This window comes from Pinus tabuliformis, chromosome 8 (assembly GCF_031772625.1).
Source record: "Pinus tabuliformis cultivar Carrire ecotype Pingquan chromosome 8, CPIR1, whole genome shotgun sequence".
NCBI lineage: Eukaryota > Viridiplantae > Streptophyta > Pinopsida > Pinales > Pinaceae > Pinus > Pinus tabuliformis.
The window spans coordinates 1566557649-1566573627 of record NC_142294.1 but is presented as its reverse complement, the minus strand read 5'-3'; the positions used below and the strand labels follow the sequence as shown (position 1 = coordinate 1566573627).

The window sequence follows — 15979 nt, the reverse complement described above, 5'->3', positions numbered from 1 at the left end:
GAAAATTTATGAAACGTGGTCCCTGGAGGAAGAGATAAGGTCGTCGCCTTCTGTAGGTCGGCGCCTACGTACTGGTAAACATATCGGCCAGTACACCAGCCAAGGGGTTGCAACTCCCTTCGAGTAGCAGCTGAAAAACGAGTGAAGGTTGGAGCCTTCTGTAGGCTGGCGCCTACGTACTAGTAAATGGATTGGCTAGTACAAGAGCCAGGGGGTTGGAGCTCCCTTCTAGTAGCAGCTGGAAAGCGAGTGAAGGTTGGAGCCTTCTGTAGGTCGCCGCTTATGTACTAGTAAACAGATTGGCTGGTACAAGAACTAGGGGGTTGTAGCTCCCTTTCAGTAGCAGCGGGAAAACGAGATAAGGTTTAGCCTTTTGCAGGTGGGTGCCTGCGTACTGGTATGAGTCTACACCAGTACAAGATTGTAAACAGGTTTTTCTTATATTAAAAGAAGACAACAACATGTGGTTTTTGTCCCGCATTGGGTTCCCACCTTAAATCTTGGTGTTCATGTGTGTTGCTTATGTATTCTGTTATTACTACACATGGTTACTGTTTATATGGTTAATGAAGTACTGATGCACCGATTAAAGATCAAAATATGATGAATTAACTAAATCATAAGTTTGATGGATATACATTGGTTGCTTTAAAGACAATTGTGTACATGCGAGTTACCTTCATTGAAGTAGTGTATATAAATCTGAGTATGAAATGAAAAAGTTATTGATTTGATAATATTGATTCACCCCCCCTCTCAGTATTATTTCCAACATTCTAGTCTCCCACTAGAATGTATAAGTTTCATTGGATTAGCAAGTAACCTAAAATGGCACCCTCTATCACATCTATAGCCAAAGTCTTTGGACTACGCTAGACTATAATCATTAACGATGCACTATTGTCCCTCAAAAGAAGCTCTCCAATGTATATTTGTCATACAAGACATTAAAAGAAGGCTCTTCAACCTAGAAACTAAAAAAACATAATTGAACCCAAGACATCTCTTAAAGGAATTTTAAAGGAAATGGAGCTAACTCCTCCCATAGGATACATGACATCATCACCAAGCTCCATGTGTATGCCTCCCTCTTGCTCCTGAAATATATTGAATAAAGACCTATCACATGTCATATGTTTTGAAGCTCTATTGTCGACATACCATTTAAAAATATACATAGTGTTAGACGACAAGCAAGTGACCAAAGCAATATCCATCATGGGAATCCACAATACGAAGAAGAACCAACCCTTTCAAGGGTCAAGGTGCTTATCATAAGCGACCTAGGTCTCACACCTACAACATCAAACAAGGTCAAGTACCTCTCCTAGGTAATATTTAGATGAAATATAAACTCCCTTTTATGCCTTGAATTATTTTAGACACAAAAATGTTTGACACCACGTTGAAATTTCTACCCTTTTTTGACTTTTTAAAGTTTAATGCAAAACAAAAGTTTCACCTCTTTGACTAGAGGTTTCTCAAATCTCAACCTTGATAAAAAATCCATCCTCTAGGCAATCCAAGGAGGTATATTTTCCCAAATCTAAACAAGGAGAAAATATTAACATTCCATCTTCTAAGCAATTCAGGGGGAAAATATACCAACCAACCTAGACAAGATTTAGTCATCTATGACAACTTATCCCACATGAAATATATTTGAAATCTCACCTTTATAGTAGTTATAAAAATAATAAAACAACAAGTATAATAGCACAAAGACAACCCTTATATTCTTCAATGACGATGTCAAATCACTCAACAAACTATCCTTTTACTTATGTCAGATCAACAAGACATATACAATGGTAAATAACAATGCATGAAGAACATATATGGCAAAAAAATTGAATATGGAAATTAAACAAGTTTTAGATTACGGAAAACTTCATTAACATGCTCACGATGAAGTGCAAGTACATACCATAATTTTTTCTCAAGGCTAGTGCAAGTCCATTATATCTTGAAAACCTTAGCTAGGGAGAAGAAGAAAACCCTAACTCAACAAAATGTACTAGGGTGTTCACTACAACTTGCTTGTTTGATTCTAAGTGCACATTATATTGTTTTACTTGAAAGCCCTCAAAAACACATGTCCCAAGGGTTTTGATCTTATATTAATAAAAAAAATGAAGTTGTTTCTTGAAAAGAAACAACATTGCTGTCTAATGATAGGACCACCTTAGAAAAACATAAAAATTTATTAATTACTTGATAAAACCTTTTCCATCCCCAACTTCGATTTGTTCTAAATACCCTATAGGAGTTTGATGATCTATTAAACTAAGAATGAAACCACCAAACTCTAGTCATGTGCATACGAGTGTTTCCAGAATTTTAATTTAATTATCAATAGTTCCTAGGCGAATGGTAGAGATTTAACCTCCACAAAATATTTTATAATATTCTTAGTAGTAGTCAGAAATCAAAGGTTGAGATTTATCTCTTTCTACCATTTTAATTAAATTAATTAATTAAAAAATGTCATTAACAAGTGCTATATGAAATGAGTTTTGGATTTTTGGAGATGGGGTATTAATAAGCCATAGTATTGGCTCATGATATTATAACAAAGCCTATTTATAAATTAAGAATCTCCATAATTAAGTAGAAGTAAATCTCCATGGTTAATTATCTTGTTTTGTATATATAAAACTCATATATTAATATTGTTATATTTAATAATAATAATAATAATTTAAAATAAAACTATAATTTAATTAATCTGAATGATTTTTTAAATTTATAATAATGTGGTCCTTCTATTTTAAAATAATGGTTTCGATACTAATTCTTATTCACATCTACCAATGATTTAATTTTTATGACTATAATTATTTATATAACATACCTAAAATATTAAGAAAATACCCATTATTTTTTCACTAAAACATTTTCCTCATAGCGTTTATGAATTGGTAATAAATGAATGAATGAAATTTTAACTTCCACGAGACTAGCTATAGTCTATGGGACCACTAGCTTCCCTGCTTTTTGATTTTTGCAACTCAATCCTCTTATTATTCAAATTAATGATGAGTTGACCCAACCTTCTAATAATCCCCTCACAGTCCCCTCACTGAAAAGACAATGCCAAGGAATCGAAGTTAAGATGTTGTTGTAATTGTCTCTGATGTCTATGAAAACATCACATTCCAAAATGAAATGTTTTTCCGATTCCACTGTCCCAGAAGTGCAAAAAGTACACACTCGCTCTTCCCAAGCTTCTTTAGTTCTTTTCCACCGACCTGTTTCGCACCATAATTGATGCGAGTTAGGTCTTAATTGAACAATAAGAATCTTTGCTCTACATGGAGTGCTAGCTCCAATGTACTCTTTTTGTTGGAGATCACACGCGGGGTTGAATTCTTGAACACAGTACTTTTTCTTTGTACCCAACTCTTTTCCCATATATGCTTACGAAACTTCTCCATAACATAACTCTTCAAATCCTTGCTATTTGTGGGACATGTATTGATGTAAATATTCCATTTTTGCATCTATTTGTTGTTTTGTCTCATCCATGATTTCTCTCTTTCACTCATTCCTTCATTGAAGATAACTTTAGGTCATCTACCTTCCCCTATTTACTCAATTCTCTGAAGATATCTTATGAAACACACCATAGCAATTGCTTCGATGAAAGTTGCTCCTATTTCATTTAGCAATAAAACGAATTGGCAAAACTAGTCAAAAACTGATACATTGTTAACCATCTAAACTCAATTTAGATCTAACTTAATTGGGAGCATAAGTGCCCACTATTTACGGGAGTCATACTGTTTTAGATATCCCCCATGTCACCCACGTGGAGCATGGTTCCACAAATCAAAGATAGAAGGACATAGTTTGACCGAAAATGAGATTTCCACGCCATTTCGGATAAACCATATCCTAGTAGGCAACCTTAAGCGAAGAGGCGCGGATGAATCGTTGCTGTTGACATGTAACAGACAAAGACTAATTCCCAGGGACAGCTGGTCACAGTCGCGTACCGTGCTTTCTCCAATCACAATGATACGTGTCGTCTATCCATTAGATAGAAGCAAAGAATTGTACTGGATAGTGGCCGTCGATCAAGGAACCGACTTGACGGTCACGATTAAAGTTGACAATGCATCTGAGTGGAGGACAGCTCAGACCATTCCGTCTTCGTGTGATTTTCCATTTGCCGCCGACATACGCGTTGAAGCTTCTGTGGATTCAGAGGTTGCATTCCGTCTTCGTGTGATTTTTCCATTTGCCGCCGACATACGCGTTGAAGTTTTTGTGGATTCAGAGGTTGCGCGTGGAAGCGAGAGGTTCGTTGTTATTTTGGAGTGTGTGGGATTTCGGAGGGAATTCATGTGTATTACGAGCTAGATACTAAAGGAGCAATTATTTGAGCGTTCTTGGCGTGCAATTTGAGCCATATTTCATGACATTGAGCAATATTTAACCTCTTTTCAAATTCTATAAATTCCTTAAGAAATTCCTTCTCCAGCGGTAATTTTGACCTGTTTTGAGATTTTAGCAAGCTATATTGAAGTTTTCAGCAGCCGTCGGAGTGATTCTCAAGTTTTTGGCCGTCATTTTGAGTTGCTTCAGGGTTTTAGGCTGTCGTTTTGAGCTAGTTTAACGTTTTCGGCGTTCAATGCAGTGCCGCGTGTAAAATATTTTTGTCGGGACCTTCGTTCGGTGCTTTTTGATCGACTTACTGCAAATTCTACGGTACGCAGAGAAAACCTGGTATTTTGTTCGGTTTCATCAATTTATATTCAATACGAACTGTTCAAGTCTTTATTTTACGGCCTGGTGGAATGCGTGGACGTTTCAAATTCCTCTTGTCGGTGTTTAAGATTAAAGGTTTCGAAATCGGTACATGCTTGCCATTTATTTAAACAATGTTCGGACTCATTCAAACAATTCGATTGAATGGAGAATTCGTTCTGTTATCATCATAAAAAAATAAAAGGCTTGGCGTCCAAGTTAGTTTGACTGCTGACTATGGCAGTTTCTTGAAAAACGAAACTGTAAAATTCTTACGGACAAAGGAACACCATACCTGTATTTAAAATTATATTCAAACTCATTTCAACAATTAGCTTTAATAGAGAGTTCGTTCTGATCCCATAATTAAAAAAGAAAAAGCTTCGCATTCAAGTCAGTTTGACGGCTGACCATGGCAGTTGCTTCAAATACAAAACTCTTAAATTCTTACCCGACAAAGGAACATTATACCCCATGCCTAGTCCAGTCCACAGACTCTCACTGAGGTCCGACAATATGAATCGTTCATTCTTATCTTAAACAAATTGTTGGAGGTTCTAGTCAAAGAGAATCATGAACTTGTCCGGCTGTCAATTGTCGTAAACTAAGGAATTTTATCCGAATATTTGAACCGCTCAAATGACAGGCTGGCGATTATCCAAAATTCACGGTCAAATAGAGGAACAGCTTCGTTTGGCATTCATGATTCTAGTAAGGATAAAAGTCTGAACTCGACACGACGAGTTTCTTTTCAAGCTTGTGTAAATTTTCTTTGATCAAAGCGAAAAAGTCCTGTATTTGTTATGCATTTATCTGAGTTGTAAGTATTAAACGGTTAAACCGACTTCTTGACTCTGGTTTTGAATTTTTGCGGTGTTCAAGTTTTTGTTTTCTCCCTGCAGAGTGTAGCTTTAGTGGTTCACTTTGACAATTCGAATGAATTAGTTCTAACATCACGGGCTTACCGAAACTTATTCTTATGGTTTTTAGCGAATCTATATTATTTGACATGTAGATAGCGTGTTTTGTGTAGGCTTTCAATTCATTGCCATTATCTAAAATGCCATTGAATTCGTCTTGTATTTGAATTATGTTCAAGGTCCTGCAGTGGACCCCATCTTCCGTGGATACAATGTGAAATCCCCGACCTCGTTGGTTAGTGCTTGTCCAATTGTACTCCCTGCGTTTTCATCACGCATAAAACTATTAGGGCTTATTTCTCATTATTAATGCGCTGTTAATGTCGCTAATTCCAAAGGATTTCATGGGAACTGACTTGTTTCTTTGGGAAATAGATTACGTTCTGTTGTAAAATATTTCAGAATTCTTTCCTGGTCAATGATCCTGTCCTCCCAGCTTTGATGTTTATCATCTCATCTGTCATGGAATCTTGTATAATTTCGATATCTTTCCACCTTCGTATTAAGAATTAAGGTTAGTGATTGAATGGTTATTTTTGACTTCAGTGAGTATTATCGAATCTTCTATCATACATATAATACGGTTATTGTTTCATTTTGAGATTTATCATGGACACATGATTTCTACCAAAACCAAGCTACAAGGTAACCCAATTTTGTGTGCTGCCTTCTACCTGTGGCGATTAAGTGGTTTTCTCTTTTCAGAACAAATGCTTTAAAGATAGTGTAGAACTTTTTAAGATATTGTAGAACGTCTGTAAGAAAATACATTAAAACTGATATCGTCCATTTTTAAAGCGCGGATGGTATTCAGCTCCTTAACTTAGAAAAAGCATTGGCAGGTTGATCTTTTGGGATCCGTTTATTTTATTTTAATTATTTGTACCAGGGTTATGGGGAGGCGATTGTGCCTCGTACTCTGCCTCTCTCTCCCTTTCTCAGGGCATTGAATAACTTCGGCATTCTTTTGTGGATAAAGCAGCAATGCCTTTGACAGCCCTTTAATCTGCAATTGGAAATGTCAGTGACTTTTCTGGTTATTGAATCTGAAATTTGTTTCTAAATTGCCCCATTACGAATCCGTTTCTATAGTGGGAATCCTGGCTCAACTGAATAATTGCCTGCGTGCTGCAGAAGCTTAAGCTTCATCAAAGTCCTCCAGTTTTATGATAGCCTTAGAATTGTTTTTGTCTTATAAATTCCTGGCTTAAATGAATTAATTGCCGGCGTGCTGCAGAAGCTTAAACTTCATTAAAGTCCTCCAATGTTATGATGGGCTTAGAATGGTTTCTGTTTTATAGCAAGTGTTGAGAGATATTATGTTATTTCCATTCCATTTCCTTTAGCATACTCTTGTCAGACGTTCAATGTATTGAAACTTCTAAATTGACCTTTTTTTATCAAAACTTAACACACTTGTCATTTTGAGATTCAAAGTTGAATAATTGTTTATGAATTTCTCAAATTAAAACTTGCACTTTTCTAATATTTTTATCACTAGACTGATCCTTTACTTCGTTCTTAACTTCTTTGTAGTCTCCCTCACATTCATGACACTGTTTTAATGTAGAAAGTACGTGGGCAGCAAATTCGTTTTATGAGAATTCAGCATAAGCATATCAAGATTGGAATGGTCTAAGAGCTGCAATAAGAAAATCATTCAAGGGAAGGATAATGAGCTATCTAAATTCTGTTTTTTCCGGAAGGGAGACAAAATTCGACAAGGGCCCTGTCAGCGGTGGAGGCCTGAGGTTTGTTCTCTTTCCCTTCAATTAAGCTGAAACTTTATATATATGTATTGTTCGTCTGAAATTGGGTTAATGATGCAGTTATATTAAGTGACAGGCCTAACATTTACCTGGTTAATAAGGTAGATGTTTGTAGTGCTATTGTTAAATTATGCATGAATTTTCATGCAGGGATGGTGAGATTAAAGCGAGTACGTTTTTTTTTTCAGAGGAAAAAAATGCTGGATTTTATTATATGATAAAAACCAGTACATTTGTCTTGATATCGTCCATATATATGAAAAATGTATATAAACAGAATATGTTTAACATGCCAAAATTATACTGTTATGTCCCTCATATATCCAGTTTCTTCATAATATAAACTGTAAGATGTAAAGAAAAGTGAGGATATGGTTTGTCGATCCAGTATTCAGCATATGTCATGTACAAACAAACAAAAATCAGTATATAAGGAAAAAAGAGCTAGTGCTGTTATGGAAGGCAGATCAGTCCCTCTTCCCTGGTTGTGTTGTCTAGTGTGTACCTGTACTTCATGACCCCATATGCCTCGCCGAGACCGTCCTTTGACAACTTGTCCGCCTCCATATTGGCTTCCCTGTATATGTGAGAAATAGTATAGGATGTGAGAGAGTCCAGTATGTGCTTGATCCTGTTTATCCAGCCAGATAAGGAAGGAGGATCAAAATCTGTATGTCCCTGTATTCCTTCTATGGGAGATCTGGAATCTCCATAAATGTGAAGACTGTGTAACTGCTTCTGATGTGTGAACCAAAGTAGTCCCCATAAAGCAATTGCTTCAGCCCTTGTGTTTGTGCCTGGACGTCCATTCCAAGAAAGATCATGCTGTGATCTTCTGTTTATCTTTAGGACAGCACCACATCCACACATGCCATGTTGTGATGCCCCATTGAAGAATCCAGTTGGGAGGTAAAATGCCGGTGGAACCAGTTGGTGGGAAGAGACAGCGGGGGAGATAGTCTCCTGTGAGAGAGATGACATGACATGCTGGTCAGTATGGATGCCTCGTGATGTTGAAGCTACCTTTGCTGCTATCCTGTGCTGATCCTCTGGTGCTACTGCGCTGCTTCAGACTTTGGCACTCTAGCTCTGCCATTGTTGCTCCATCACACCTCGCATCAATCGACACTCGTCATTTTGCTACTGCCGTTAAGGGCTCCCACAACTGTATGTGATCCAAGAGTTTGGGCTCCTTAAGGATCTTGCCCGTGTGTAGTCCCCCTGACTTCAAATCTATGTCGCCCCACCTCTTCTCTAGAGGTGCATGAGCACTCATGGCACAATCCTTGTCATCATCCTCCTCGTCAGCATTCGCTGGAGCAATCTTCGAGTCAGAAGCCTCTTCCTTGCCCTTCTTCTAAGTTCTAAGGGAACTGAGTGGCGAAATGTCATAGTTCACCACACTTGAAGCATTTGACCTTGGATATATCATTTTTCTTCCTTTTTTGCTGCCCATGTTGTCTTGATGATGCGAGAGCTACATCCTCCTCCTCCTCCTTCTTGACCCGGGCTCCTCTGCCGCTACTTCCTGCCTTGGTCAGCCTCTTGATTTCTTCTTGTTGAAGAGCTGCCCACATTTCCTCCCAACTGGGAAGAGAAGCTCTGCCCAAGATAATATGGACAAATGTTTCCCAATCTTCGGTAACTGCATTCAGGGTAGTCCTCACCATGAACTCAGGATCTGGTGTAGACCTCACGGAAGTCAGTTGGTCTCGAATCCCTTGCAACCTGAGAAGGAAGGGATTGATCTCTTCTCCCTTCTACATCTGGTACTGTCTCAGCTAATTCTCCAATAACATCTTCTGTTGAATGGAAGTCCCTTGGTACAAGGTGGTCAGCGTCTCCCACTTCTCCCTTGTTGTTTCCTTCTCAGCAATGTGTGGGACCACATGATCTTTGACCCCGTCTAGAATCATGCATTTAGCCTTCGCTTGGGCCTCCTCGTACTTCTTCAGCGGATCAATGTCGACCGGAACAACAACTACCTTCAAGGCATAGTCCTTGATGTGATTCTTGTCTAAGACTGCCAGGATCCTGGCCTTCTAGATGAAAAAATTGGATGCTCCATCCAATCTGTCCTGATCCCTCAGCCCATTGACTGTCATCTCTGCTCAACAAGTGTAGGAATGGTTCTCTTCTCCCTCTATTGCTGTTAATCCAGCAAGACTCAGATCTGGATTTCTTCGGCGCTAGAAATCCTCTAAGGAACAAGCTCCTGTAGACTCCCTCTAAGTCTTGATTTCCTTCATGGAAATCCTTTGGCCAAATGTCGAATCACTCCTCTCCAATCCTCCTTTGCTGCAGCCTGCTGCAACGCGAATCTAGACTTATTTGGCTAGAAATCTGTCAAGGCAGTGACTCCCTCTACCTCGGCTTTGTCTCCACAGGCATTGTTCTACACCAACAACAACAACGTCCCACTAGCTCCACTAATCGATTTTGCTATGCTCTTCCAGCCTCGGCAACTGACTGATTTGAGCCTCTTAGGCTCTGCGCTGGCCCAGAGAGCTGACGTACTGCGTCACCCGTTACAGGCTCGAAATGCTGACGCAGGCACTGCATGAGCCTCTGCGTCACTTCTCTGGCTTTGCGTCACTCTTTCAACTGCTCCTTTGCGTTTGAAATAGCGTTGTCACTCGGGACAACTGCTTGTCTGCAACAAATTCACTGGATCTCCTGGCTGATGTCTTTAGTGTCCTATGATCTGCAATGCTTTGATACCATGTGAAAATTTCTGAATCTACACATCAAAAATCCTACTGGAATCATTGGTTTATCATCTCCTACTTGTTTTTACATTCAACAAGTTATTTAATTATTTAAACACTGATGAAAAACACTACTGTAGACTGTAGTATGTACTGACATACATATCATAAACTAAAACAGATATGAGATAAACACACAAGGGACACTGTTATTTTTGGACAAACGTCCCTAGAAAATTCCAATGCGAGAAAACTGGTGTAGCAGCTTTGAGGGTTTTCTATTATTAAGTAGTAGTTTTGAATACAACTCTGGATGCCCTCTTAGCTATCCAGTTACAGAGAATAAATATACTGGTAGAAACCTAAGTGACATTACCTCACTTCACCCGGCAAAATCTCTCCGATCCGACCACTACACTGACTATCCCCTGCTACAATTGCATTGCCCCTTCGCATTAGCCGCGTGGGGCTGCATGCAACACTCTAAGACTCTGCGTTAGCTCTACGCTACCTCCTCTGCCTCTTGGAGCTCTGACGTCAGCCTTCTCGGCTGATCCTGTTGCTCCCCGGCTGAATTTGGACTTCTGCAGGAGGGTAGCTCTTCCCCTGCTCTAGCACTACATCAAGCAATGTGTGGTCCCTCCTAGCCCAGCGTTAGCCTCCTTTGTATGCGTTGCCTCCTCTGGCTTATCTCTGCCTCTCTCTGCTATGTATTCGAGGTCTTGGAGAAGATCCTTCAACCCCAACTATCCTATCCCCTCTGCTGCAACTCAAATCACCTGTTTGATTTTCTCAGCAAACCACGCCCCAGAAAAATCGAACTAACTGATCAATATGGTGTATCTCCAACTGACCCTCAAGCCTCCTCTTATACATTACCTATTGATGAATCAACAGCCGAGATTAAGTCCCTAATCAACAGCTAAGATTAAAACAGACTTGATCCTCGCCTTTTAGAAGTTTCTCACCCATATTCTTATTAATACCCACTGATATTTTTATTTTCCTAAGTTTAGACTTAGGCACCCATTAAAAATATTAATTATTTTAATAACTCCTCATCCTGGTGGAATTTCTCCAAATGATTTCTGAGTCTTGGAGATCTCATGTCTTCTATCCCCTCCACAAAATTTCGGAGCTAGAGCACATCTGATGCTACCCAAAATCAACAATTGTAGGGGCTTGGTGTTCATTGGGTTTGTGGTTTCTAAGAAAGAACAACATAGTTGTACCCTGTAGGAGCTTGGTGTTTGCTTTGTTTACACTTTCCAATAAAGAGCAGTATAGTTATAGGATCTTGGTGTTGAATGGATTTACCTATTGGGACAATGAAAGGAGAATATTTCGTAAAATGTGAGATTGCGAAATTGTAAAGTTCATTTGTAGTAGTTGGAAGAAGAAATGTCCTTGTTGAAGAGTTGAGCTAAATATGGGTTGTCGAGGCACATGTGCATAAGTGACTATGCTCCTTTCCTTGAGGTGAGGTGAACCATGAACATGAGGGATTTGAAAAGGGCGCAATGCCAAATGTTGTATCACTGTAGTAACTACAACATATGCTAAAGTAGGACGGGGATTTGTTAACTTGGTGCTTGGGGGACATCTCCCCATTGAAGTGTTTAACATGTGTTTTAGCCCCAGGAAGAGGAGATGATTTGGTAGCTTTTATTGTCCTTGTGAACTTTGTACGTGTTGAAATTCCCATTATATTGTGCCTTTGTCAAATTAGGAGGACTTGCCAAGTAGCATGTCTCACCAACCCAGTGCTGTAACATCATTACCATTTGTATTCTTGAAAGATCCATTGGAAAAAGTGATAGAACATATAAAGGTAATATATGTTAATGATTCCTTAAGTATTCAAAGATGATAGGGTTGTGGATGTGGTATGGCAGGGAGGTAGAATGAGTTGTCTAATTGTCGAGAAAATAGGTTATTTTGGCTACCATTGTTTATGATTAATTGTCCTTGTTTTTTCCTTAGTTAGAAAGGCTAATTGAAGAGAGATTCTTGTTTGAGATGAATAAAATGTTTAGCCAAGTGGACTATAAAGGCTCGGAGGAGCCAGGATCATGGAATTCAATTTCTTGTGTTTGCTTCTCAAGGGTAGATTCTTTGGTTACCTGTTGTAGTTCAACGAGGAGAGGCTTAGCCTTTTTTCCTTGGAAAGTGTGACATTCATCATTAGATTGACCATACTACCTATGATCTTCACTTCCCTTCGCCAATGAGACTGGCTATTTCTAGGTGGAGATGGTGGTTGAGAATGGGAAGAAAAGCCATTTTGTTTGCGAGGATTGTGCCAACTACATGGGGGCTTGATTAGCCAAACATATATTAAATTTTGATCCTGGAAACTAACTGGAAGGCATTATCCAATGAAGCAATTGGGAGAGTTCTAACTCTATTTGGTGTGAGGAAGTAGGCCAGAAATGAAGATAACATAGAGGGTATTCTAACTCTATTTTGATGTGAGGAAGTAGACTAGAAATGATGTAATGTTTCAAATTGAAATTTACCCCTGATAATAGATGCATGAACTAAGCTATAGCAAATAATTTTTCTACATAGGGATCAACGAATAAGACACAAGAAATAGGGTGAATAATTGAGCCATTGTATTAATGCGGAGAACTAAGTACATCAGATAATAAGAAAGATATAACCTAGGCTTGCTAAAACAAGAAAAGCAATATCCCAGGTGAATATGATGGTACCCAAATGCTGGAGATGGCTCTGCTACCAAATCTGCATCCACCAAGAAAAAATGTTGCTGCCACTGGAAAGGAACTGCTGATTTAGCCCTCCAAACTGCTTCAAAAATTCTGAGAAATTAGCCATATGCACTACTCCACCAGCTCAACAAAACCCAGAAATATCTCATGGACCCAAGAGGTGGAAATGGTCCCGGGGTAAACTACGCCCTCCTCCAACAATTTCTACTGTTGGCTGTTGGATGAAACTAGGAATTCTTCCCTTAGAAGTGCTCAAAAAATTCTATAGAATTAATCCTAGCCTCCTCTCACTAAACCCACAAAGGGTTTGGGTTGAATCCATTGACCCCTGGTGACCCCCAACAAGTGCAAATTGCTCAATTTGGCCAGAAAACGCCCCACAGTTTAGATATTGCTGAATTAGGCCCAAATCTACCTCCAAGAAATCCTCCCTAACTCCTGTTTAACTTCTCCCCTCAATTAGCAAGCAAATCCCAGCTCGAATGCTCCCCAAATTCTTAATCTCTCAAGTGCACAAAAGCTGCCAGTAAATCCCTATGTAGGTCCTTGAATAGACAAAATCGGCCCTCTAAAATGCAGCACTCTCACCCCCAACAAATCACCAAGGAAAACTTGCTATACCTTAGGTACGATTCTTTGCAAATTCTCCGGCCAAAACTCCATGGATTGCTAGCTTCTCTCATCCCCTACGAAATTCTTTGTGCCCTTGGAGTAGCAAGCACTAACTGAAAGAAACCTGTAAAATAGCTCCTCAATAACCTGGAATCAACTCCCCAAATTCTCTCCTGGGGTGACACTCGAAGTTCACCGAAGAAAGAGTTGGAATTTCCACTTGGAAATTTCTTGTGCTAAACAAAATGGTTATCTTGGCTAAACAACTCAAGAGAACTAAGGTTTGAATCGTAAAATGACCAAAAGATAATCCACAAAATGAGTCCATCCTCCTTTTATAATTTCTCCTCATGCCTCTAGACTCTTTTTTTTAATATTATTTTATTGGTGGGGGCCATTTTCCACTAAATCACTTTTGCCACCATTTAATAAAATAATAATTTGCCACTATTCTCCGATAAAATAATACTAGCCACCTTTCTCCAATAATATTTGTGCCTTTTTAATTCATATTACTAAAATTGGGCAAAATTCCTTAGTGACTCCCATGCTCACAAAATTGGGGTATTACAAATGAAGCTAACACAAAGTGTATTTTCAATATCCCTTAACTCTAGCTTAATGGAGAATCTGTTGAAGTCCTTGACGAACAATTAGATTGCTTTTCCAGGAGTCTCCTTGAGTTGTAGCTACTAGCCATTGTGCCAAAGTTCAATCCTTATTTTTCGATGGCTAGAACTGCTTGCGAACAATAGTTTTGAAATCATCCGAAGTGTTGATTGGAGGTTGTTGGTGGTTGCGAGGTGTTGGGTGTGTGTTTTCCACCATGCGAAAGCTTGCGCTTCCACGTGAACTTCATTGACAAGGATCTTTTGAGTGTTTGTTAGGGTCGACTGTCTTGAAGTAGGTTCCAGGAGTTGAGCCTATCCCTGTTTAGTGCTTCGTCAAATTTAAGGATGGAAATCTTTATATCTTGCTTGACATGCTGTTGGGAAAATGGAGATGGTTGTAGGTGGATTGTGCTGTTGCAAAATGTCTGTGTTTAAAGGGCATAATGGAGGGTTTGTTGTTGGATAATCATTAGTTGTTGGAACATGTTTATCATTATTTGCTTCATTCGGGTTGAAAGTTGTTCTGCTGTTCGTGTTGTGAAGCCAATGGTTCGAACAATAGTTGTAGCTCCTGCAATTGCTCTATTAAGATATAAGCAATGTTTAAGCCAGCCGAGTCATTTGAGTTTTGTAAAAATTGTGGAGAGCCATAGAGTGGTAGAAATGACAGAGTAGGTCAATCTCAAGGAAGAAAATAGTTTCTCTGAGTTGAAGATGAGAAATGGGACCCACAAAAAAATCACAAGTATCAGATTGTATTAGGGGCTTTATATCCAATATCAGGGATTTGATTAGTATAGGTTGAAAACTAACGAAATAGGTAGAAAGAAACATAATAGATGTAAGGAACCCACGATTTTGTGGATGGCGAACAGAAATTGCTGTTGTAGTAAAAAAATGCAAAAAATTGCAATAAATTTGTGAGTAGTTTGGCAATGATGGGTTACTAGTGTGCCAATGACTTGAAATAAGAGGAGGTTACTGAAGTATCTGCAAATCATTAGGACTACATCAATACAGCTTAACAAGGAATTTAGGATAGGAAAAGGTCCAAAGGAGATTGGATTTGTGAAATTCTGTAAAGGCACTAATCTTACGGCATTGATAATTTAATACCAATTGATATGGTCGCCAAACAACATTGTGAACTTATTACTCATATAAAAGAATAGGAAAACCACAAGAGAATAAAAATCCAAGTACAAAGGAGATTGTCAGTGTGCAGAGTGATCATTTTTACCAAGCTTCCCAGGGTTCCAACAAAATTTACTTGTATAGTTTAGTGCTCTAATGTGGCCAAATTACCTATGAATTATATATGATAAGATATGGGAAAAATGATAAAGTACAAATAATACATACTTGAACTAATTTTGCTAGGTTATTATGAGAAACAGTGGTATTGCAATATCTCTATGCCAAAAAACAATCATGATGCTTGCCCTGCAAACTTTGATAGTTGTCAAGTTTCCGATCCAGCAATGTACTTGCATAATATATACAAATGTGTAATAGAGAGGGAAGCTAGCTAGGAGTTGGCTGAGATTTAGAAATTGTGATAACTATAACTATTATGCTGTCTGTGATCTAGGCATTAAGTAGATATATGACATTTTTATAAGAATATTTTATGTAGGATATGTTTGGAAAGTAATACATGTTTTGTCCCCTGGGCAGTGAGAATAGCAAGTTCAGCTTTGGATATGCAAGTTCACGAGGGAAAAGATCTTCAATGGAGGACTTCTTTGTGACTGATACTTTTGGAGTTGATGGTCAAATAGTTGGCTTGTTTGGGGTATTTGATGGTATGTTTGCGCAGCCAAAATCTGGTAGTTAGATATGTCTCCACAGTATATATACTTTTTTAGAAAT

At 38.6% G+C, this 15979-nt stretch overlaps 1 protein-coding gene across 2 annotated transcripts in view; it reads left to right on the top strand.

The window, feature by feature from the left end:
- The first annotated feature begins 4310 nt into the window (after positions 1-4310).
- Positions 4311-15979, top strand: part of LOC149242001 (putative protein phosphatase 2C 59) — a 36200-nt gene continuing 24531 nt past the window's right edge. For both annotated transcript variants that reach the window (XM_089374110.1, XM_089374111.1), the window contains exons 1-3: positions 4311-4713; positions 7243-7423; positions 15785-15912. In XM_089374110.1, the coding sequence (XP_089230236.1) occupies positions 7347-7423; positions 15785-15912 (205 nt within the window). In that variant the 5' untranslated portion in view covers positions 4311-4713; positions 7243-7346. The remainder of the gene's footprint in view (positions 4714-7242; positions 7424-15784; positions 15913-15979) is intronic.